The sequence below is a fragment of the Malaya genurostris genome, chromosome 1 (assembly GCF_030247185.1).
Source record: "Malaya genurostris strain Urasoe2022 chromosome 1, Malgen_1.1, whole genome shotgun sequence".
NCBI classification, from domain to species: domain Eukaryota; kingdom Metazoa; phylum Arthropoda; class Insecta; order Diptera; family Culicidae; genus Malaya; species Malaya genurostris.
In genome coordinates, this window is record NC_080570.1 from 2,066,509 (window position 1) to 2,089,448 (window position 22,940).

The 22,940-nt window shown below is 38.8% G+C and overlaps 1 protein-coding gene across 6 annotated transcripts in view; it reads right to left on the minus strand.

Moving 5' to 3' along the window:
• LOC131429407 (nucleolysin TIAR) overlaps positions 1-22,940 on the minus strand; it is a 717,709-nt gene that overhangs the window by 490,414 nt on the left and 204,355 nt on the right. For 3 of the 6 annotated variants that reach the window (XM_058593501.1, XM_058593542.1, XM_058593517.1), the window contains one exon: positions 10,074-10,121. The exons of the other annotated variants lie outside the window; for them this stretch is intronic. In XM_058593501.1, the coding sequence (XP_058449484.1) occupies positions 10,074-10,121 (48 nt within the window). The remainder of the gene's footprint in view (positions 1-10,073; positions 10,122-22,940) is intronic. 6 annotated transcript variants of the gene reach the window in all.

Sequence of the window (22,940 nt, forward strand, 5' to 3'; positions counted from 1 at the left end):
GAACGACACAGACCGTCCCCCATGAAGCAAAACGGTGAACGGAAGACGGCAAACGAAAACCCCTCACCACGAAAAACAGAAACGCCACCAGTCAGCCAAGGATTGGATTATTGTTCGGTAATAGAAACTTGATTGTCTAGATTCTCCCAGATGCTCTCTCTCCCCTACCTACATCAGGAGGAAGTTTTCTGCGCACTACACACTATACTCTATGCCGGCGGTGCTTTTTGATTCCTTATACAGTTGGACAATGCGCCGTGGTGGTCGGTGGGACGGCTGATGGCATATTTGGAAAATAAAATACAGATGACTGCTTTTGGCCGGAAAATGCGAAAAAGAGGTGTGCTGCGCTATTCGTTGGGAATAATAAATGCTGCACTGGCTTGTGAGGAACTGGAGAAGAAGAAAAAAACCCCGAAACGAAAGGTTCGGCTACCAGATAGTAGAGATTGTCGGGAACGGGAAGGATTATCTGATATCAAACTGTCCCTTTTTTCGCGCTCTAGGTTTTTTTTTGTTTGCTGTCATATTGAAACTAGTGGCGTTCGATAAAAACGAGAAAAAAAACATCTTTTTCGGGGTGGTCGTTTCGATTGGCTCAAAGACACCTGTGTGAAAAGCGGTTTAAAGCTGAAGCCTACACTTGAGAATGAAGAACTTTAAGTACCAAGGATTTGTTTAGAAGATTCTATTCAAATTCAAGGAATATCGAAACGACAACATTATTTTTCGGCATTCACCGAGAAAAAAAATCGTGTCAAACAAGTCGAATTTCAATGATTGGAAAGATAAACCGGAAGGCGCCATCTTGGATTTAAAGACGTTTTCAAATATCGTTTTGTATTATCTTTTAGTCGAATCCGTCCCGCCCTTGAACATAAATTTCTGGAATATACTTAATTTCATTCCAAAAGTAACCAATTCCTAAAGGTTTTCAGAAAATTACGATAGACCGGAAGACGTCATCTTGGAGTTTGAAACAACTTCAAACATCGTTTTTTGGGATCTATTCATGAGATACGTTTCCGAAATACCCTGTAATGTTTTTCGAGAAATTTTGATAGACCGGATGTCGCCAGTCCATGCCATTAAAGAATTTAAAATAACAAAGTTTTGGGTGTTCACAAGTTTCTATCTCATGCCTCCCTGTGAGTCACGTTCGGTTAATGGAGCGGCCTCGGTCGTGCAGAACCCATCCCAAAAAATTTAATTTAATTGATTTTTAAAATTTTCAAAAAAAAAATAGAGACAGATGAGATTGTTTTTTGGCATCTATTTGCCATATCCGTTCCAAACAGAGCACAGTAATGATTTTCGATAAAATTCGATAAACCGGAAGACGACTTGAAAAATCATTTCTTGAGATCTACTCATAAAATACGTTCCGAAAATATCCAACTAATTTCAAAAAATTTCGATAAACCTGAAGCCGAAACTAATCTAATTGTAGTAAATAGGAAGTCTTGTATTGTAATATTGTAATAAATTTTCACCATAATAAAGTTGTAGTTTCCCTTGAAAAAGGCCATCAAAAACGGACGAAACGTCGGACAGTTGAACAAATACATCGTCTGCCTCATACATTCGACTGAGAAAACAACAAATAAGAACTATTCACTCTACTTACAGTCGATATATATAACATAATAGGAAGACATTTCGGTAAACCGGAAGTCGCCAACTTGGAACTTGAAACATTATTTTCTGGCATCTGCAGATGAAATTCGTTTCAAAACTAGTCTAATTATCGTGATTACGAAGAAATTCCGATAAACCAATAGGCGTCAGTTTGGATTTAGAAACGTCTTCAAACTTCACTAGGGGAGCGTACCATTGGAGCCAATAAGTTCTGATCTTCTCGTCGAATCCGTACCCAAACAACGAAATTTGCTATTTTTTTTTCGAGGACGCCATCATCAAATTTACCAATCAAATCCGTTCAAAAAATCTCAATTTTCAATGTTTTTAAGGAATATCGGTAGACCGGAAGAATTTCCGAAAGACTTTAAACATTGCTTTCTGACATCAACTTGTCTTTTCCGTTCTGAAAACTTCAAATTTTTAATCATTACTTGGAAAACGTCAATTCAAATTGTGGAATGTCTTTCAGCATCGTTTTCTGGTCGTAGAACGTCAAGAAATATCAATAAACCGAAAGTCTTGGATCTTGAGACGTCTTCTTACTTCGTTTTCCGGCATCTACTGATGGAATTCGTTCCAAAACTAGCCAAACTGCAATGATTAGCCAAACTGCAATGATTAGCAAAACTGTAAATTTCGATACACCGGAAGTTGCCATCTTGGATTTTAAGACGTCTTCGAACATAGTTGTGTAGCTTCTACTTGTCACCAGTGATGGCATTTCACTAGAGTGATACACCAGTGTGTGAGTTTCGTTACTACACTGCGGATGCATTCGGTGAAGCTCCAGACAAAAAGGAAAGCGCACTTCTTCTCAGTGTGCATTAGTCAGACTTTAAGTGAGTGCTTGTGTTGAAAGAAGCATGAATCACTCTCATGTGCTCTCGCCTAAATGCACCCAAGTGATCACTGGCGCGTGATGGTGAGCGAACACTTCTGTGAACTTCAATTAATAGAGAGTAAATCTGGCCTTGCTAGAAAAATAAATTCAACGATAAATTACCTTTTTTATACTGATTTTTCGTGCTCAACGGTTCTTCTACGCAAGCCATACACCAGAGTGCTCACTGACGTATACACCTCTGTGAAAATATTTCCAACCACCTCAGAGAATTTGATAGCTCTGCTCTAGCACTTTGGTGCGATTCAGTGCTAGAGGTAAAAGAAAATAAACACGCGCTCTCATGATGCGTGCACACTTTATACAACAGTGGTGTATAAAAGTAAAAGAGAAGAGCTTTCGTTGAAGTTGCCAGTGCGAGGGGAGAAATTTTGCATGCTCTTCGTCACACAGAGGAGATGGACATCTCTGCTTGTCACATCCGTTCCAAAATTACCCAATGGTTTTCAAGAGATGTGGATAAGTCGAAAGCCACCATTTTGAATTTTTAAGTTTATTAGTCTATACATTTTTAGCATCTACAGCCTTTATCTTGGGTTTTGGAACTTTTTCAAACTTCGTTTTCTAGCACCTACCAGTCGAATCCGTCAAAAATTCTGTATTCTGAATTTTTTTAAAAGGAATATTGATAGACTTGAAGCTGCCATCTTGGATTTTGGAGCTTCAAACTTCAAACATCTACTCGTCATATCCGTTCCGAAAATATCGAATTTGTAATAATTTTCTATAGGAAACGGAGATCGCAATCTTGAATTTTGAAACCTCTTTGAACATCGTTTTCGGTCCCGAAATATAAATAAACTGAAAGCCGCCATCTTGGATTTTGAGGCATCTTATAACATCGTTTTCCGGATTCTGCTCATCAAACCCGGATTCAAAAATTCTCAACTCTTAGTGGTTTTTCATGCATATCGATAGACAGGAAGTCGCCATTTTGGATTTTGAAACGTCTTCAAACATCATTTCCTGGCATCTATCCGTTTCAAAATGGCCTTTACGAAATTTTGACAGATCCTAAGTCGCCATCTTGAACTTTAAAACGTCTTCAAACCGGGTTTTCTGCCATCTACTAAACGAATTCATTCCAAAATTCCCATTTCTCTATGGTTTTCAAAAAATATCGATAACCGTGATCATGGTTGATATACGAACAAATCATGATAGACCGGAAGTCTCCATCTTGGATATTGGAATGAGTTCAAACCTCGTTTGCTGACAATAAGTGAAGCTTCAGTAATTGAACAGAATCCGTTGTACGTGAGGAAATCTAGTAGGGAGAGTTTCACAGGTTCTGGATACTTGACATATGAACTAGGGATAATGAGGTATAAATTACTTAAGCTCGAACCCGACCCGTACCCGAAAGAATATAGAATCTTTACCCATACCCGTACCGAATCCGTCATCGAACCCGTAACCGAACAAAATTAAAAATTTCTACTCGAACCTAATCCAAACCGATAGATTCGGGCCAGGAAAATGTCCGAATCGGATCAGGTTTGGGTTAGGAAACAAAATTTCGAGCTTAGATCGGGCACGTGAGGAAATTTTTATTTTTAACTCGAATCTCTTCATGCAAATTCTTAAACCCACACGCGTTTAAAAATTATAAATTATTATCGAGCTCAGGGATTTTTTATTTTTAAATGGGTACGGATCGGGTTCGAGTTTGAGTACACTGAAGTCTTTTTTTATGCGAGTTTACGTACCGCATAAAAAAACGCATAAATCTGAAAATTCGCATAAAAAACCGCATAACTCTGAAAATTCGCATAAAAAAAACGCATGAGACCGCATAAAGAAAGACCTCAGTGTATTTGCATTTAGAAATGATCGAGTTACGGGTATTTGAACCCAAAACTTGACCCGAAAACGAATCCGACAGGCTCGGGTCAGGTGAGGAGCTCGAAAAAAATAAAAGAAGTTCGGATCAGGGTCGGATTTTTAATCGGTCACGGATCGGGTTCGGACTAGATAATTTGCATTCATCTATTAGAGATGGTAGAGTTTCGAGTATTTGCACCCGAAACCCAACTCGAACCTGTCGGGTGCACAAAAAAAATATATTGTGAAAATTAAAAATTTCTTCTCAAACCAGACCCGAACCCGTCCCGGGTCAGATTACAGAATTTCTGCATGCAAATTGTTAAACCCGAATCCAACCCGCACTCGTTTGAAAATTGAAAATTTTTGCCAGTACCCCGATTCAATCTCCTCGGATTAGGAGGTTTGGGTTCAAGTGCCCGAATCCCGAACAACTCCAATAAGAACCATTTGACCGTCCTGATAAATTGGGAAAGAAAAGAGACTGAGATACACTCAACAAAATAATGCTGGTTATTTTAAAAAGATCGTTGGTAAATTTAAGAACTCTCGTTGGTTCTTTTTTGCAAAGACCTTGGACTCTAATTTTAAGAGCCGAACAACTTTTATTAGAATTAATCCTCTAAATTTGAATCGTTATCTTTTTCAATGAAGCGTGTGGCATTGCTAAAAAGGATGTAAGCTCATATCAATATAAGAAGTTTTTGCTTTTCTTGTGAATTGATCATGGTTTTGTATTGACAAATATTTTATATTACACGGAAAGAAAATAATATCTAATAAAATTATATTTGTTGGAATTTGATCGTGAGAATTGATCTGGAAGTTTTCTTTTAGTTGCAATCTCCTTCCAAGAAATACACAGTACAAATAACGAAATTTACACGACATTAATTTTTTACAGTGCCATTCCATAAGTTCCTCAGATGCCCTGATGTCCTGGTGCACTCGCTCCAATTAATTTAGTATTGAAAGTAAGTTTATTAAGAAAATGTGTCTGCTCGATTGGCGTCACCCGGTGGATGAGCACGTATCCATCCCTTACAATACCATCACTTTCACGAACATATGACATAAAATATGCGAATGATGATGAAATTACAACACAGATTAATTTGACAATGATATATGGACTGGTGAAAAAATGATAGCATTGCTGACGAACCGCTATTCGAAAAAAAAATAATAGCGACAAGAAACGCGGACGAAGTGAGTTCATCACCACCCGGACCGGAAATACACATTTCAGTATAGTGAGAATTAATCCGGAGGTTTTCTTTCAATTCCTATCACCTTCAAAAAACTACACAGTAAAAGTAACTAAATTTACACGACATGTAAATAAATAATACTATGAAATAGACATCAGTTGAATTGAAAACCTGTCTTAAAACCATGATTGATGTAAAATTAAATTGGAATGCATTGATTTTTCAATTAACAAGGCTGTATAATAATAATAATCAGGACACGCGCGAGATCACCGAAGAAGACTTCAACGTTCAGGCCAATAAATAAGACAATAGATCAACCAAAGCTACAGTCTTTTGGAAACCCGAACAAAGTTGGAAGTGTCGACTCCAAAGACTGTCAAATTTGCTTATACCGTCACTTGGAGTCGGCCGCGATGCCAGAACGAACTGAGATGCCTTTTCTTACAGCAGCTGGTCAAGTAGTTCCGTATCGGACAGTACAACCCTCGCTTTACTTTCCTTATCGGCAAGTTCCCATAGTTGTTTGGAGATTTGTGTCTCAAAAAAAAAATGGCGGGTTAGTAATGGCAGAGACATAACTGGATGTCGTGAATACGAAAACAACTGACACGTTCCTTAACACTTCCGAATGTCAACTTATCACATTTCTCGCAAAACCAAAGAAGGCTTCACTTGATCTCGATTACTGTGAATTTCACACAGCGAAAAATGTACAAATGTAATCAAACTGTTCTAGATTTGCACTGAACTGAGGATATTTACCTTCGATTTGCGAAGAAGAAATCCTAACAGTTGTTTAGAAAACTTTTAGAGCCATAAGAACGGCTGATTTTGTGTGATGCTTTCCACCGTAGTCCTTTTTTCGTTGTTGTTTCACCAATGCAAACGATTAGTAATTGCTCTTGTCGGAAGCATACTATACATCTGCTCGCAGTGGCGATAGAATCCAAACTGATCCAATTTTTGTTAAGACGTTTCATTTTACGTGATTTCGTTTGTAGCTTTTTCACTAATGGGTAGTCCTAACGGCTATAAAAATAGCAGCATATAATATTTCAATGCCGATCATTTCATTTCGGATTTGCATTCCATTGAAAGAAACTATCAAGATGCTGTAAGGGATTCAGAAAAATGCCTTTCAGAAGGACCAAATTGTAGAACTCACTACGATATTAAGCACTGTTCGGAACATTTTTCTCGAACGATTTGTTGTACAGCAGCAGATATTCTGTTCTTCTCCTCAGAACACGTTCTGATTGGCTGGTGTTGACATGGGTCAAATGAGACAGGTTTTTCAATAGTGTACTATTGAAACACTTCAATGCTGTTGCTATACACGTTTAAGTTGAAAAATTTCGATTCTATTGGTAGTTAATCTAACTTTCTTTTATAAAATCCTTTCACAGATCACTGAGCTATGAGCTTTAAAAATATGAGAAAGGTGAACGCGCTATAATAATTATCCCCTGTGATACTTGTTTATATAAAATATTTAAGAAAAGTTTAATTTTGAATTATTTGAGATTATGTTACACAACTGAAAATTTTATCATAAAATTGTGATCATATTTCCGATGGCATGTAGCAAAAACTATGTTGATTCGTTGGATACAACAAGAGATATTCACGATCAAAAACTTATCACACTCTCAGAGGGTAAATTTTGAAAAGGCGCCCCATAGTAAAGTTAATCGTATTCACGACAAAAAAAACTAGTAAGCAAGTCACTTTGCTACATGGCGTTGTTATGGAAGCTGATACCAATCAAATGGGGACACACTTGTCGAACTCCTCTTAGTAGCAAAAATGCTCAAAGGAAAGAAAGCTTCTAGGGCGAAATGATTTGCTGGATTCTATAATGAGAGTTTGAGTGACCTATCTAGTGTCCACAATTGAATATCCCTTGTCAAATCAAAATCGTTTATGTCAATGAACACAGTAGCAAAACTTCAATTAGAAAACATGTCTTACATTCATTTCAAATGTCTTCAACTAACCTTCAAAGAAAACACGTAGAACAAAACAGCAACCCGCCACAAAATGGCTGCTGTGCTCGCCTGGCTGATGGATTTTGAAGTGCGCTGTGAGCCACAGCAGCAGCAGCAGCAATGCGTTTTATTTGTTTTATACCGTTTTCGTTTTTGAACCTAGACGCGGGCTACTCTGACTCCGAGTAAAACGAACACGTGGTACGCGCCCTAAACAACAACTCATGAAAAAAAGAAAAAATAAACAAACTCGGCTGGATGCGTGGTGCGACCCGAGAAAATTTTCAGAGCGAAACTACGCGATTGGAGTCCGATCTAGAGCGACCTCAGGTTGCTAAAACAAACATATCAAACGTTGTTTGGGCGACTCTGGGTCAGCTTTCGGGCTGCTCTGATCAATAAACGAAAACGGTATTAGTTGCACCCACAAACAAACAAAGAGTGCCTTGAAACTGTTGCTGTTTTCACCAGCTTATCCGGTCGGGTCGGTCGGTCGGTCGGTCGGTCACAGACCGTACTACTTTCTGTAGGCACAGTAGGCACTGTTCTCAGGCGATTTCATTCAATACGGCTTCCTCCTGAACATGTTTATGGTAAGTCATCGTCGTCGTCGCCTACTAGCTTGCTACCGTCTTTTACAGTCGCTGCTGCCTGAACCACGCTCTCTTACCCGACATCAGTTTCATACAGGGAGTTCGATCCCGCAGCTGGAGCAACGCAGGATTAAATGCTTGACATAATTTCTCATTATAATCCCCGGCGTTTGTGTTGCCATGTTTTCTTCTGCTAGCCGAGAAAATGTACCGTTTCTTGATACGAATTTGCAAAAGTTATTCTACACGACACACACCGGCTTTTCCCGGGCAATCGATGGTATCGGGAGAGGTAGCTGATGAGGTGGATTGGATGCATATGTGTAGATGCAAAAACTTACCAGCTGGTAGGATTTTCCTCTCGTTTTAGCTTTTCTTCTGTTTTGTTGAATTGTTTAAAGTTTTTGCCTCCATCGCCTGCATGTTTTGTGTGAAAGCTTTCACCCAACCCAGGCAGTCTGTCTGGGTGCTCTAAAATTTAGATGATCTGTTGTTTTGTCAGGGTCAATTGTGCGGGCTCTCGCTTCTTGTTGGTGCAAATTTGCCCTTCTGCGGAGACGAGCAAAATGTTCCGCAGCTGTTGTTGTTTGATGGTTGGATGCTGGCTTTATTTTTTCAGGTGTGGAATGTTGTCTTCAAAAGCAAGAAGTTTCATTTTTTATTCTTCAAACCACAAGAACTGCAAGAAACCCATCATGGCATGCAAACGAAATGTAAACAATGGAACAGTCTTCTGTCTGTCGTCTGTCAAAGGTATTTCCCGATGTCAGCGAGTCAATTTTCCACGATAAACAAGTGAAATTTCGTTTCGACTTTCGGAACCATAACAATAACAACAATCGAAAACAAATAAAACAAAAATCCGTTGAATTTCTTTGTTCTTGACGGCACACAGTTCATCACTTTTATTGTCCTCCCACGGGAGTAGTTCATCCGGTGGATTCGTTCCATCTTTGCCGGAGCAAAGACGGAAGCGACTTCCCCACGCCCGGAATCAGTCAGAGAGACAGGAACTCAATCCAGATGTTGATATATTATTTAAACAGTATATCGTAAGCTGTTTTTGCAGTCTCCGCTAGCTGGTTGCTAGTGGCTTCCGTCAGTCATTGGCGTAGCATCCACTAAATCTTCGAAGCATTGCTCGTTGGTTATCGTAACTATTTTATTACCTCGGTAACGGCGCATCTCAGTAGTAGTAGCAGCAGCAGCAGCAGCAGAAGCCATGGTCTCGTCCTCGTTCACAATGAATTACCCCTCAAAACAGGCACAGACGACGAGAACCAATGGAAAATATTCAAAAAGGCTACCATTCCGGGATGCGACCGACCACAACGAACCCAGGGAACTCTGACTGAGTACGAAAACCGGTGACTCCATCCGTTTCACCACCCCCATCAACCGTTTCTTTCTGTGAAGCCACCCCCGTAAAACGAAACAGATCCGGAAATTGAATCTGAAAGGAGAAAATTAATCCGGAATCACTGATGAGTTTCCCTCCCGAATGAAAATGAACTCCCCAGCACTTGGCGAGCATTCGATGAACTGTCGAAGAAGGGCAGGTAGAAGTAGAAGTAGAAGGAACCGGACCAGGATCAACCCACCCTAACTCTAGCTGCGGTCTTTCAAAATGGAAGTGTATGAAAAATTACTATCTTATATGGTTCTGACTTGGGGGACTGAAAGGTCCCCGTTTTGCATATAGAAGAAGTACCAATCATCGGAACACGGCTCCTGTATGCTCATTCAAGGAGTCGATGGGGTTTCGTTTGGTCGGCTTGGTACCTCATCGGGCATGTAGATATCAATTACGGCCGGGCAGGGCAGCTGTTTGTGCACGAGTTCATGCATGCACACACAAACAAACAAACATGCATGATGCAACCAACGGACGCTCACTTAAAATTGTACTTACGTGCTTCATCTTGCCGCCGCCGTCCAACACCGCCGTCGATGTGGAGAACTGTAATCAAAATGGAAGAGGATAAAAGTGGCAGAGGTTAGTGTGCTGGGAGAAAAATAAATATTGTGCAGAGAAATGAAAGCTTGTAGAGCCAGGTCGGATACTTGATCATGTTAGTTCTAATTATTTATTGAACGTCGAGAAAATGTTGGGGGGAAGCAAATAGTCTTGCTACGATTCCCACAATTGGCTGCCGGTCGATATCGACCAGGAAAATGCCGCATTATTATTGCTGGTCAGGGTGAAAATGGAAGATAAAACTATTTTCATTCGGATTGAATTTGTTGAAATCCGAATTCCCCGGAGCAGAGGAGAGAAGAAATGGGGGTTCGGATATGCCACCCTGCTAGGTGGTTCGATCGGTGACTGGGGAAATTAACGGCAGGCGATCATCGAACGGCAATCCAAGCAGGCGATGGAAGTAAGGGAAGAGAATTATTTTAACGCTATAGTGCAGAAAAGTAGTTACATTGTAAGCGAAGGGAAAGAGCGTTTTCTGCAGCAGCAGCAGCAGCAGTAGGCCATGATGGAAAGTATCGAGTCTCGATGAATGTCGGGAGGCCTGTGAAGTGCCGGTTTGTAACTGATTGAATATTATTTGCAAGCCTATGATGCGTATTTGCAGCAGCTTGGGGTTAAATGTGTGTTCCACAGATTGCAAAACGATTCGAGTAGTGAATTGGAAGTTGAGGTTAAATAGCTATGAACTTTTTTGACAATGAGAAAATGTTATAAGTTGGAGCTAAACCAAAGTTTCAGAACGAAAACTTATACTCCATTGGGAACTGCAACATTTTAACAATATACGTATTCTAAACAATCTACAAGAAATGTGATGATTGGGTAATTTTAATTGCAAATATCATTCAAGAATAGCACAAACAGAAGTGGTCCGAGATGGCTCCCTTGGGGAACACCTGATGTGATTTCGAAACGATTAGAATGTACAGTACAGTTCCGATTCGAAGAGAGGTTTTGGAATTCGATTTTTAAATTTTAGAAGTTCTAGAACTAAAAATTCTGGTTTAAACCAGATTTTTGAATTAAGGTTCAGAACTCAGGAATAGTGAACCTGAACCTTAATTCTGGAAGTTGGATTCCAAGCTGAGTTCTGAACCTGCATTCAGGTTTGAATCTAAACTCTAGTTCTAGAACTCTGAAAACTGAATCCCAGAATCCAGGCTCGGATGCCAGTTCCTAAATTCACATGGACTTGGGTTCTGAAACTGAATTTTGAAATTAAATTTAAAAACTATATTTGAGACTGGAATTCTGGAACTAAAATTTAGATTAAGACCAGAATTGAGATTCAGAATTCAGTTCCAGAATCTAGGCGCCAAATTCAGATGCATAGGTCAATTGCAGAATTCATTTTTTGAATTCAATAAAGAAAAACTTATTTGGTATCCTCAGTTCGGTTCAAAAATTCTGGTTTGGAATCCTGTTCCAAAATTCATGTAGAGTATTCAGTTCCAGATTCCAGGTTCAACATTCTTATTCAGAATTCAGTTCCTGAATCCAAGTACAAAATTCTGATTTTCCTCTAAGTTCTTAAATGTACATTCACAATTCAGTTCCAGAATCCAGGTCCTGAAGTTCAGTTAAAAAAATTCCGGCTTGGGATACAGTTCTAATTTTCAGGTCCAGAATTAAGTTATCAAATGTAGTGCCAAATAGCTAATCAATTTCTGAACAGAATCCAGGTTCATAATTCAGTTCTATGTTTAGAATTCAGTGTCAAAATTCAGTTCCCAAATGCAAGCTCATATTTCAGGACCTGAAATTAAATTCTGAAATCCGAGCCTAATTTTTGAAATTCGATTTTTAAACTAAATTCTAGAATTGAAATTCAGGTTTAAACGAAAATCCAGGTCAAGAATTCAGATCCAAGATCCCGGTCCAGAATTCCGGTGCTGAATGAATTTTTATCCAGAATCCAAGTCAACAATTCAATTCTTGAGTTAAAGTTCAGAATTCAGTGCTAGAATAGTGGACCTGAACCTTAATTCTGGAACTTGGGTTCAGAGCTGAATTCTGAACCTAAGTTCTAGAACTCTGAATACCGCCAAGTTCGAGTTTAGTTCTAGAACTCTGAAAACTGAATCCCAGAATCCAAGCTCGGATTCAAGTTCCAAAATTTACATGAACTTGGATTCTGGAACTGAATTTTGGCATTGAATTTGAAAACTATATTTTTTGGACGAATTCTGGAACTAAAACTTAGATTCAGAACAGAATTGAGGTTCAGAATTTCAGTTCCAGAATCTGGACGCAAAATTCAGATGCATAGTTCAATTGCAGAATTCATTTTCTGAATTTAGTTAAAAAAATTCGTATTTGGTATCCAATTCCTTAGTTCGGTTCAAAAATTCTGGTTTGGAATCCTGTTCCAAAATTCATGTCCAGTATTCAATTCCAGAATCCAGGTCCAACATTTTGGTTTAGAGTTCAGTTCCTGAATCCAAAAACAAAATTGTGATTTTCCTTCAAGTTCTTAAATGTAGATCCACTATTAAGTTACAGAAACCAGGTCCTGAAGTTCAGTTGAAAAAAAAATCCGGTTTGGGATACAGTTCTAAATTTCAGCTCCAAAATTAAGGTGTCAGGTGTAGTGCCAAATAATTAATCAATTTTTTTAACGGAATCTAGTTCTAGGGTTAGAATTCAGTACCAAAATTTAGTTTCCCAAATCAAAGTCCATATTTCAGGACCTGCTATTAAATTCTGGAATCCGAGCCTAGTTTTCGAAATTCGATTTTCAAACTGAGTTCTAGAAAGCCCGGTCCAGAATTCAGGTACTGAATAAAGTTCTAGATTTTTTATCCAGAATCCAAGTCAAGAATTTATTTCTTGAGTTAAAGTTCAGAATTCAGTGCCAGAATACTGAACCTGAACCTCAATTCTGGAACATGGGTTCAGAGCTGAATTCTGAACCTAAGTTCTAGAACTCTGAATACTGCCAAGTTCGAGTTTAGTTCTAGAACTCTGAAAACTGAATTCCAGACTCCAGGCTCGGATTCAAGTTCCAAAATTTACATGGACTTGGATTCTGAAACTGAATTTTGAAATGGAATTTAAAAACTATATTTGAAACTGGAATTCTGGAATTAAAATTTAGATTAACACCAGAATTGAGGTTCAGAATTCAGTTCCAGAATCAGGACGCAAAATTCAGATGCATAGTTCAATTGCAGGATTCATTTTCTGAATTTAGTAAAAAAAATTATTTGGTATCCAATTCCTTAGTTCGGTTCAAAAATTCTGGTTTGGAATCCTGTTCCAAAATTCATGTCCAGTATCCCGTTCCAGAGTCCAGGTTCAACATTCTGGTTCAGAGTTCAGTTTCGGAATCCAAATACAAAATTCTAATTTTCCTTCAAGTTCTTAAATGTAGATCCACAATTAAGTTACAGAAACCAGGTCCGGAAGTTCAGTTGAAAACAAAATCCGGTGTCAGGTGTAGTGCCAAATAATTAATCAATTTTTTTAACGGAATCTAGTTCTAGGGTTAGAATTCAGTACCAAAATTTAGTTTCCCAAATCAAAGTCCATATTTCAGGACCTGCTATTAAATTCTGGAATCCGAACCTAGTTTTCGAGATTCGATTTTCAAACTGAGATCTAGAATTGCAATTCAGGTTTGAACCAAAATCCCGGTCCAGAATTCAGGTACTGAATAAAGTTCTAATTTTTTTTATCCAGAATCCAAGTCAAGAATTTATTTCTTGAGTTAAAGTTCAGAATTCAGTGCCAGAATAGTGAACCTGAACCTCAATTCTGGAACATGGGTTCAGAGCTGAATTCTGAACCTAAGTTCTAGAACTCTGAATACTGCCAAGTTCGAGTTTAGTTCTAGAACTCTGAAAACTGAATTCCAGAATTCAGACTCGGATTCAAGTTCCAAAATTTACATGGACTTGGATTCTGGAACTAAAATTTGAATTCAGACCAGAATTGAGGTTCAGAATTCAGTTTCAGAATCTAGGCTCAAAACTCAGATTCGTAGCTTAGTTCAAGAATTCATTCTTAAACTTAGTTAAAAATTTTTTTTTCCTAAATCTAATTCCTGAGTTCAGTTCAAAAATTCGGGTTTAGAGTTCAGTTTCCAAATACAAAGTTCAGGTTAATAAATGCAGAATTCAATTATAAAAACCAGGTCTTGAACTCAGTTTCAGAAACCCGGTCCAGAATTCACATACATAGTTCAATTTCAGAATCTAATTCCTGAGTTCAGTTAAAAAAATTCTGTGTTGTTCCGAAATTCAGGTCCAAAATTCTGGTTCAGAGTTCAGTTCCAGAATCCAAATACAAATTGTGGTTTTCATTTGATTTCTTAATTGGTCGAAGTCTTCAGATTCATAGTTTAATTCTAGAATTGAATTCCTGAATTCAGTTAAAAATTTGTGGTTTGGAATCCTGTTCTGGTGCAGTTTACAAATCATGATTTGCACTTAAGTTCTTAAATTCCCAAAGTAGGATTCATAATTGAATTTCCGAATTCAGTTAAAAAGATTTGGTTTGGAATCCTGTTCCAAAATTCAGGTCCAATATTCAGTGCAAGGTTCCAAATTCTGGTTAAAATTTTAGCTTCTGAATAAAAAAAATCTTGTTTTCCTTCAAGTTCTTAAATGCAGATCAAGAATTTAGCTCCAGAATCTAGGTCGACAATTCAGATTCATAGTTCAATTTCAGAATCCAATTCCTGAATTCAGTTAAAAAATTCCGGCTAAGAATTTTGTCACAAATTTCAGGTCCAAAACTCAGTTTCAGAATCCAAGTCCGAAATTCTGGTTCAGAGTTCAGTTCCTGAATTCAAATAGAGAAATATTATTTGTGATTAGGTTCTTAAATTCAGTTCAAGAATCCAGGTCAAGAATTCAGATTCATAGTTCAATTTCAGAATCAAATTCCAGGATTCAGTTAAAAAATTCCCAGTTCCAGAACCCAAGTTCATGCTCAAGAGTTACATCAGATCAAGAGCTCAGTTTCAGAATTCGAATAAATATTTAAGTTCCAGAATTCATTTTCAGAGTCCAGATTAAACTCCTGAACTTAGTTAAAATTCAGTTCTACAATTCAGGGGCGGAACTCAGATTCATAGTTAAGTTCCAGCATCCAATTCCTCAGTGGAGTTAAAACAATTTGATATGAAATCCAGTTCCGAAATTCAGATCCAAATTCAAGTTCCATAATTCAGAGTTAGGACAGATCAAGAATTTAGTTTCAGAAATTTTATTCGGAGTTTAGTTTCAGAATTCTATTCTAGAATCCAGGTTCAGAATTCCGCTTCCGAATTCCGAATTCAGGTCCTGGAATTCCTAGGACTATGTTCTGGAACTGAATACCAAACCGAAATTCGGAAACTGAATTCTGTTTTTTTTGGTTCTAAAAGAATTCTGAAACTGAACTCCGAATCAAATTTCTGAAACTAAATTCTTGACCTGACCAAACTATGAATTATGGAACTTGAATTTGGACCTGCATTTCGGAACTGAATTTCAAGTCAAATGGTTTCAGAATTCAGTTATGGAAATCAGGTTCGGAAATCTGCTACCAAAGCTACTATATTACCGGTAAAAATGTCTGGACATGTACCTGTATTTACAATACTATGGGTTCAAATTCAGTTTTATGATAAGATCGGATCCTGTTCCAAGATCTGGTTCTGGAATTCCGATGTTCTTTCGCATTGCAAGATAAATGTACTCGTTAGTGTCTAACGTCAAAGAACTTGAACAATATTTGTTCTCACGGCACCCGGTTATGACTCTGACATGAACCACCCGACGTTTTTCTAAAACCGTATTGCACTGTTCTCCACAAAGTTTTCGAATCTATGAATATTGCATAATTGCTTTTCGACTATAACATTCATTGTTACGTTTAATATGTTTCTGAGTTCCTGTTTACTCTGAAGAAAAATGTGCTTTCATTAAAAAGTAGGATACGTACCGCGTAACTACGGAAATACGTGTGAAAAGAAACCGCATAACTAAAGAAATATTTTTCTTGGTGCAAAATATCTTAGAAATGCATGAAACGTCCAGATCTAATGTAATCTGAAAAGAATTATTTTTGTAATATATCGCCTTAGGAAGTTTTTTTAGATGTCAAACGTTTTTGAAATGCATGAAAAGTCGAATCCTGGTGTAACCTAAAAAAAAGTGTCAAAGAGTTGACTTAAAAAAATTCGCGATAACATTAAATCTAGACGTTTCATGGATTTCTAAAACAAGACAAAAAAACTGCGTAGCTTCTGAGATCCGCGTAAAAACCGCGTAGCTTCAGAAATTCGATTAAAAACGCGTAACTTCGGAAAAATGGGGAACTTCGAAAATCCGCGTGAAAAATGTAAATTTTCGTATTTAAAGTACTACGATAAAAAGTTCGTACTAAATTTAAGATATCTCTTGGCTTCAACTCATGCGGCACCCAATTTCCAACCTGCTTTGGGATAACTCCAGTGATGTTATCAGCTGTAATATTAATTAATTTCCGCTTTACCTTTCTCTAGAATAGAAAGGTAATAGAATTGCTGGGGAAAATCGACTTTTGATCCGAGCTCGGGAGACCCCTAATGTTATATTCCATTCGACTCAGCTCGACGAGATCGAACAATATTGTTTCTCTCCGCACAACTTTCTCGGAGCTGGCTGAACCGATTTAAACAAACTTAGGATCGTTTGAAAGCTAATATTGGGTTGTGAATCCAGGTTCGAAGATCAAGTGTCTATCACTTTCGGTTCCGGAGATATATTGGCATAAGTGACGCAACCGACAAGACATGCTCTCTTTCTATCCTTACTTTTTCTTCAGAGAGTAACAAATAAGCAAGTTCAAATGATTTATTGCTGATACTTTTGATTTCGAGAATGCTGTCGAATATGTGATGTAAGCGTTGAGTCACACTTTTCTGAACGAACCAAAGCGATCTGAATCAATTTATGTTAAAAATTGTCCCAATTCGTGTCAGTAATAATTCTAAGTTGTTTAGGAATCTGTTTAAACGACAAGAGAAAGACATTAGCACACCATTAGAAGTCTTAATCCTTCTTAATTAAAAAGGGTTTTTTTTTAAATAAAATACATAAATTTCCTTTCCTTGCAAATCGTGACTGTCATTTTATTCGAAATATTTTCCCTGGCTTTCTACAAAACTGCTCCATATTTCCGGTCATTTGTGGTTTTCTTGTCAGTAGAATTGACTGTCTTCGGTGTTGAACCACTGAATGAGACATTTTCGGGCATTTTTGGTACAGAGAAAGTGTATAACTACGTGGCCCTGCCAGAGATGATAGTCGGAAGGAGCCAGATCTGGTGAGTAAGCCACATGGTCAAACACTGAAGACTTTCCAGAGTTAGAGCATAGTAGTAGTACCAAAACACCTTTTTCTAGTCGGTGTTTCGCAATTGCTCGGCTCAGATCATTTATTTGTTTTATTATTTTAGTTTGTTTGACGTAAGGTCGTCATAACTAAGTTCAGTTTTTGCAATGACTGAGTGGAAATATATATTGGGGAAGCCAAGCGAAGGAGAAACTCACAGAAAAGATGATTTTTGGAAAAAAGATGCGTTTCTGCTTCTGGTAGAAAAGAGCGGACTATCAAACAGCCTTCATAGGATCTGTGGCTGATGATAGCCAGGCAGCGAATGGCACAGTAGAGAAGACAACAAGTGATTATAAATATACTCTCCTACCCAGTGCTTGAGCGGAAGAATAGGTATAGAGCGCGAAGACTAGCGTTTGTTGTCTGATGAACAGTGAAGATTTTTGGATATATGATACCGGTCGTGAGGCGGCTAGGACTTAGACCATTTGTTCGATGTACGCCGTGTCTACCACAGCTCAGGGTGGCGAGAATGGTATGCGTATGCACGGTTTGCAACGCAGGTTAGATTCCTGTCTCAGAGCGTATCTTTTTCCAAAAAAAAATCAACTTTTCTGTAAGTTTCTCATTCATTTGGCTTCTCCAATATATGTTTCTACTCAGTCATTGAAAAAACTGTTCATTTGTTATTGGTAACGAACGCCGTCGACAGTTTTACCAGGTTTAAACGGCTTCAGGTAGATCACACTTTCGCTTGCCGGAGTGGTTGTCGTTGGGATCGAAATTCCCCTCACATTTCACTTGTTCGATGTGCTACAGCACGAAATCGCCATTAATTTACTCGAGCGCATGTTGGTTCTCCGTTACTTTTTTTTCCTTTTATTGAATATGAAAAGCAATTTAATCTTCTACTTAAATCAGGAATGTTGACTGGAATTGCAATCAAAATCAATAGCAATAGTATTTCGATCACGGTTGATACCGGTTAAGGGGCATACAGCAACCCTAATTTTCCTATGCAAGAGCAAACATGCTCTTGCATAGGAAAATGCATGTATAAAAAACCACTGGGGTGTAATAAACGCATGATAGTTGAGAATTTTTTTCTATTCTGTTTCATAAGCGGCATGCAACAACCCTTCAAACCAAATAGATTTATCTCAATTAATGGAAGCAGCTATAGTTGTAGTTATGTTTTGTTCGCTATCATCCGATTGCGAATGACTTTCGTCCAATTACCGATTCCCAGAGATTACTTTTTAATCGGTTTTCGTATTCGAAATCTTTCACATTTTCAATTACAATATAAATCTGCATATGGAAAACAAAGCAGATATTCAAATTTCACTCAACCGAATTTCGCCTCCGGCGAAGGAGCTTCCCGACGATTCTTTTGCGATGTCCTGTCATCACCGGGCACGAATCGCAAACGATCGTATCAAATTTGTACCCCGCGGGAAGGTATGCTCGACCCAGATTATTATTTCGAAAACATTCAATCCTTAACTGTTCGGTGCTGGACTCTCTCTCCTCCCTCACCCCCCCATTTCTCTTTCGGTTCTTGTTGGTGAACCAGGGTGAAAAATTCTTCCAATACAGAAGCAGTAGCAGCAGCTGTCCTTGGATAAAACACACTCACAACCGTTGGCGCACCCCAAAAACGGTGAAGGATTCACCAGTAACACAAAAAAAGACAACATCACACAGCAACAGCAGACAGAAGGTTCATTTCCACTCCATCAGCAGCATGGCGAGTAGCAAAAATAATTTGATGATGTTTTTAATTACATCAAAATGGTCTTTCTCTTTCTGTTCTTGGATCCGTTGGTCGGTCCGTTGGTGGATGCTTTTGGTTGATGTGGTCGTGTTTGCCGCTGTTGTTGATGTGCCCAGGCACATACGATTCAATCCCGATGGTTTCGCATTCAGTGGGGCTAAAGGACCTTTCTTTCAACATGTGGTAAAAGAATGGTTGGAGGGGCGAGGGATCTGCCTGCGGCAAGATTCACTGCGACGATGTGCGAGAAAGGTTCAAAGTCACAGTCGTTAAGAAAAGCAATTAGCAGACAAAAACCTTTCCCAGTAAAGAAAAAAACGTCCGAAACCGAACTTCTATTTCTGGCGACGGGAGTTTGGTTTACTACGGCAGTGGTGTTATTTTCTATCTTTTTTTTTTCTTCGTCTCTTCCCTGGAAACTAGATAAAGCAAGTAGAATCGAAAACGTAGAAACAACAACCCACCAACAAAACAACAGCAACAGCAAGCCATGTGAAATTTCCGTGGGTACAAACCTCTTTCGGCAAAATGCCATGCTCCGCCCACAGCCAATCAGAATATTATTACGTGCAGTAGCGCCAGCGCCTACTACGGGACCCATTTCCAGAGGCAGGGGCAGAGCGAAAGGCAAAAGGCACAGCCAACATGTTGGCTTCCCGGTCCGAGTTTTCGACTGGTTTGTTCTTCCCTCCACATCCGAGACTTGACTTTCGTGGCCTGCTTGGTTTGGCTTGCATTTACCGGTGACCTGGTAGCTTTCCTTTTTTTTTTACTATTCCTACCGTCTTGTTGTCCTAGAGGCAAAGCAGTATCAGCAACATGCTCTGCTTCGTATATTTTTTTTTTGTTGTTGCTCTCGTCAAAAGTTGTTTCGTGATGAAAAACAAGGCCTGCTTCGCCAGCAGCGTTGGTAGCGTTCGTGCAATTTCCTACAAACTTTTTGTTTTGTTCGGTGCATTTCGGCTAGTAAGCTACGATGCCCCGTGTTCTATCATTTCGACTCCAGATGCCCTCCGGAATCTATTTTCGGACCGGCAGCAGCAGCAGCATCACAAGCTAACGAAGATGATCGCTTTTTTTTGTGAAACAGAAATTAATATTCAACCGGAAACCGACGACGACGGAGCGAATGCGATGCGATGCGATGCCCAGCAAAGGATAAGCTCGGAACCGGAACGGCTCAGCAGTCTATTTGTGCGAGAAAACCAGCGCCCACCGAATGCCGTTTTCTTTCGGAAAATAATAACCATAACGATAATCGACGGTAATAACGGGTAAGCAGCAGCAGCAGGAGCGCATAATTTCCTGACATTGAGCGTTAAAATATCGTTTAATTTCGTTGGACCACCGAAACTACGGACCTAGGGGCCCTTCTTAGGACGACTGTTTTGGTGGCGTGAATAGCACCAAAAATGGGCACGCAACATCTGCCCGAGGGGGTGACCATTTTTCGCAATTACTTGGGTGTAATTGAGAATATTGCAAAAATCCTTTCTACACTACACCGACTCCCTCCTTCGTTTAATTTTGAACTCGCGATTTTGGTTTTGGTTTTGGCTTCGTTCCCTGGGAGGGGAAGGGGGTACCAAATCTGACGGTAATCTGTTTAATTTGCCACAGGAATTAGACGTTTGAATTAAATTGGTCGCACGTAATGGTTGGAAGGGATTTTGGATTGGTGGATTTATTGGCCCTTGGGGAACGGGAACAACAAGGGTTCTCTTGTTTGGTTTTCTAATTGTAATCGGTTGCGGGATTTGGATTTGGTGAGATTTTCTAATTGTTTTCGTTCAGTACTTAAGGATTATCATATTTTTTACAATTAAACCCAGTCGTTGTAGTAACTTTTTATTAGGGCTTTAATTACGCATTAGCTTGGTAAGAAAAAGCACACAATTAACCAACAAATGAGACACAGCAATGTTCTAATATGTGATTATTTTTTATAATTTTTATAACGTCTTCGAAATACGCGACAAAATTATAAGAGTTTTTTGGATCGTAAAAAAAAGGATCGATAAATGTGAATGAATGTGAATGTTGTTTGCGATATGGGACCACACAAAGAGCAACGACCAAAATTAGTTTTGCAGCAATTTTTTGCCACTGTTTTTGAATTAGTTTTTTTTTAACTACTAATATTACTAATAAATTAGTTGAAATTCAGAATTTACTTTGCTGAACTAAACTAGGAAAGCTACTCGGAAACTTAAGAGTACGTTCACGCCCGGTCCGGATGTTTACCTTGCCGAGCCATTGTGTAGAATTTATAACCAGTCACTTGTTGAATCTCGATTCCCGGCGATTTGGAAACAATCGTTTATGGTTCCTGTTTTCTTAAAAAAGACAATAAACGGAATGTTGCCAATTATCGTGGCATCACAAGTTTTTCAGCCGCATTAGAAATTTGTGAAATATAGCTAAAAGCTATATTTCGAACGATCAGTTACCAAAAATTTTCTCCAATTCGCTACAACGTGTTCGTTTTGAACACTTAGAACACGGAGCGCAAGTGGATCTAATTTATACGGATCTTAAAGCTGCTTTCGATACAATCGTTCATGATATTCTGCAAGCAAAGTTATCTAAACTAGCAATTTCTGAGCGAATAACTAATTGGCTCGTCCGTTGCTACCCCCAAGGAAGCAACCTAGGTCCGTTGCTGTTCATTCTGCATTTCAACGACATATTACGAATTCTAAGGCGTGGATGTAAATTACAGCACACCGATGATTTGAAGATTTATTTCACCGTTCGATCTAACAGTTCGGCTGAAAAGTTCGTATCGTTTAATAGAAACACACATTTTTTTGCCAAAATTCGTTTTTATTATTCAACATAATTGCCATCAGAGGCAATACAGCGATTATAGCGATCTTCCAACTTTTCGATTTTTGTAGTACGATTTGTCCTTTGCCTTAAAATAGGCCTCAGTTTCAGCGATTGCCTCTTCATTGCTTCTAAATTTTTTACCAGCGAGCATTCTCTTGAGGTCTGAGAACAGGAAAAAGTCACTGGGGGGCAAACCTGGATAATACGGTGGATGAGGAAGCAATTTGAAGCCCAATTCGTTCAATTTCAGCATGGTTTTCGTCGACTTGTGACACAGTGCATTGTCTTGATGAAACAAAACTTTTTTCTTCTTCAAATAAGGCCGTTTTTTTGAAATTTCGTCCTTCAAACGCTCTAATAACGCTATCTAATAGTCACTGTTGATGGTTTTTCCCTTTTCAAGGTAGTCGATGAAAATTATACCATGCGAATCCCAAAATACAGACGCCATAACCTTACCGGCCGATTGTTGAGTCTTTGCACGCTTTGGGTTAGGTTCATCGCGTGCAGTCCACTCAGCTTACTGTCGATTGGACTCCGGAGTGAAGTGATGGAGCCATGTTGCGTCCATTGTTATATATACCGACGAAAAAAATCGGTTTTATTTCGATATAACAGCTCCAAACACTGCTCAGAATCATCAATTCGTTTTTGTTTTTGATCGATTGTGATCTCACGCGGCACCCATTTTGCACAAAGCTTTCTCATATCCAAATATTCGTGAATAATATGTCCAACACGTTCCTTTGCAAACCACTTACGAATTGTTGCTTCGCCCGGTGCAGAGTCTGGATAACACTCATCAAGACAATTTTTGGTATCGGCGGCACTTTTTTTCATCAAAAAGTAGCGTTTCATCAACACACGAAATTCCTTTCTTTC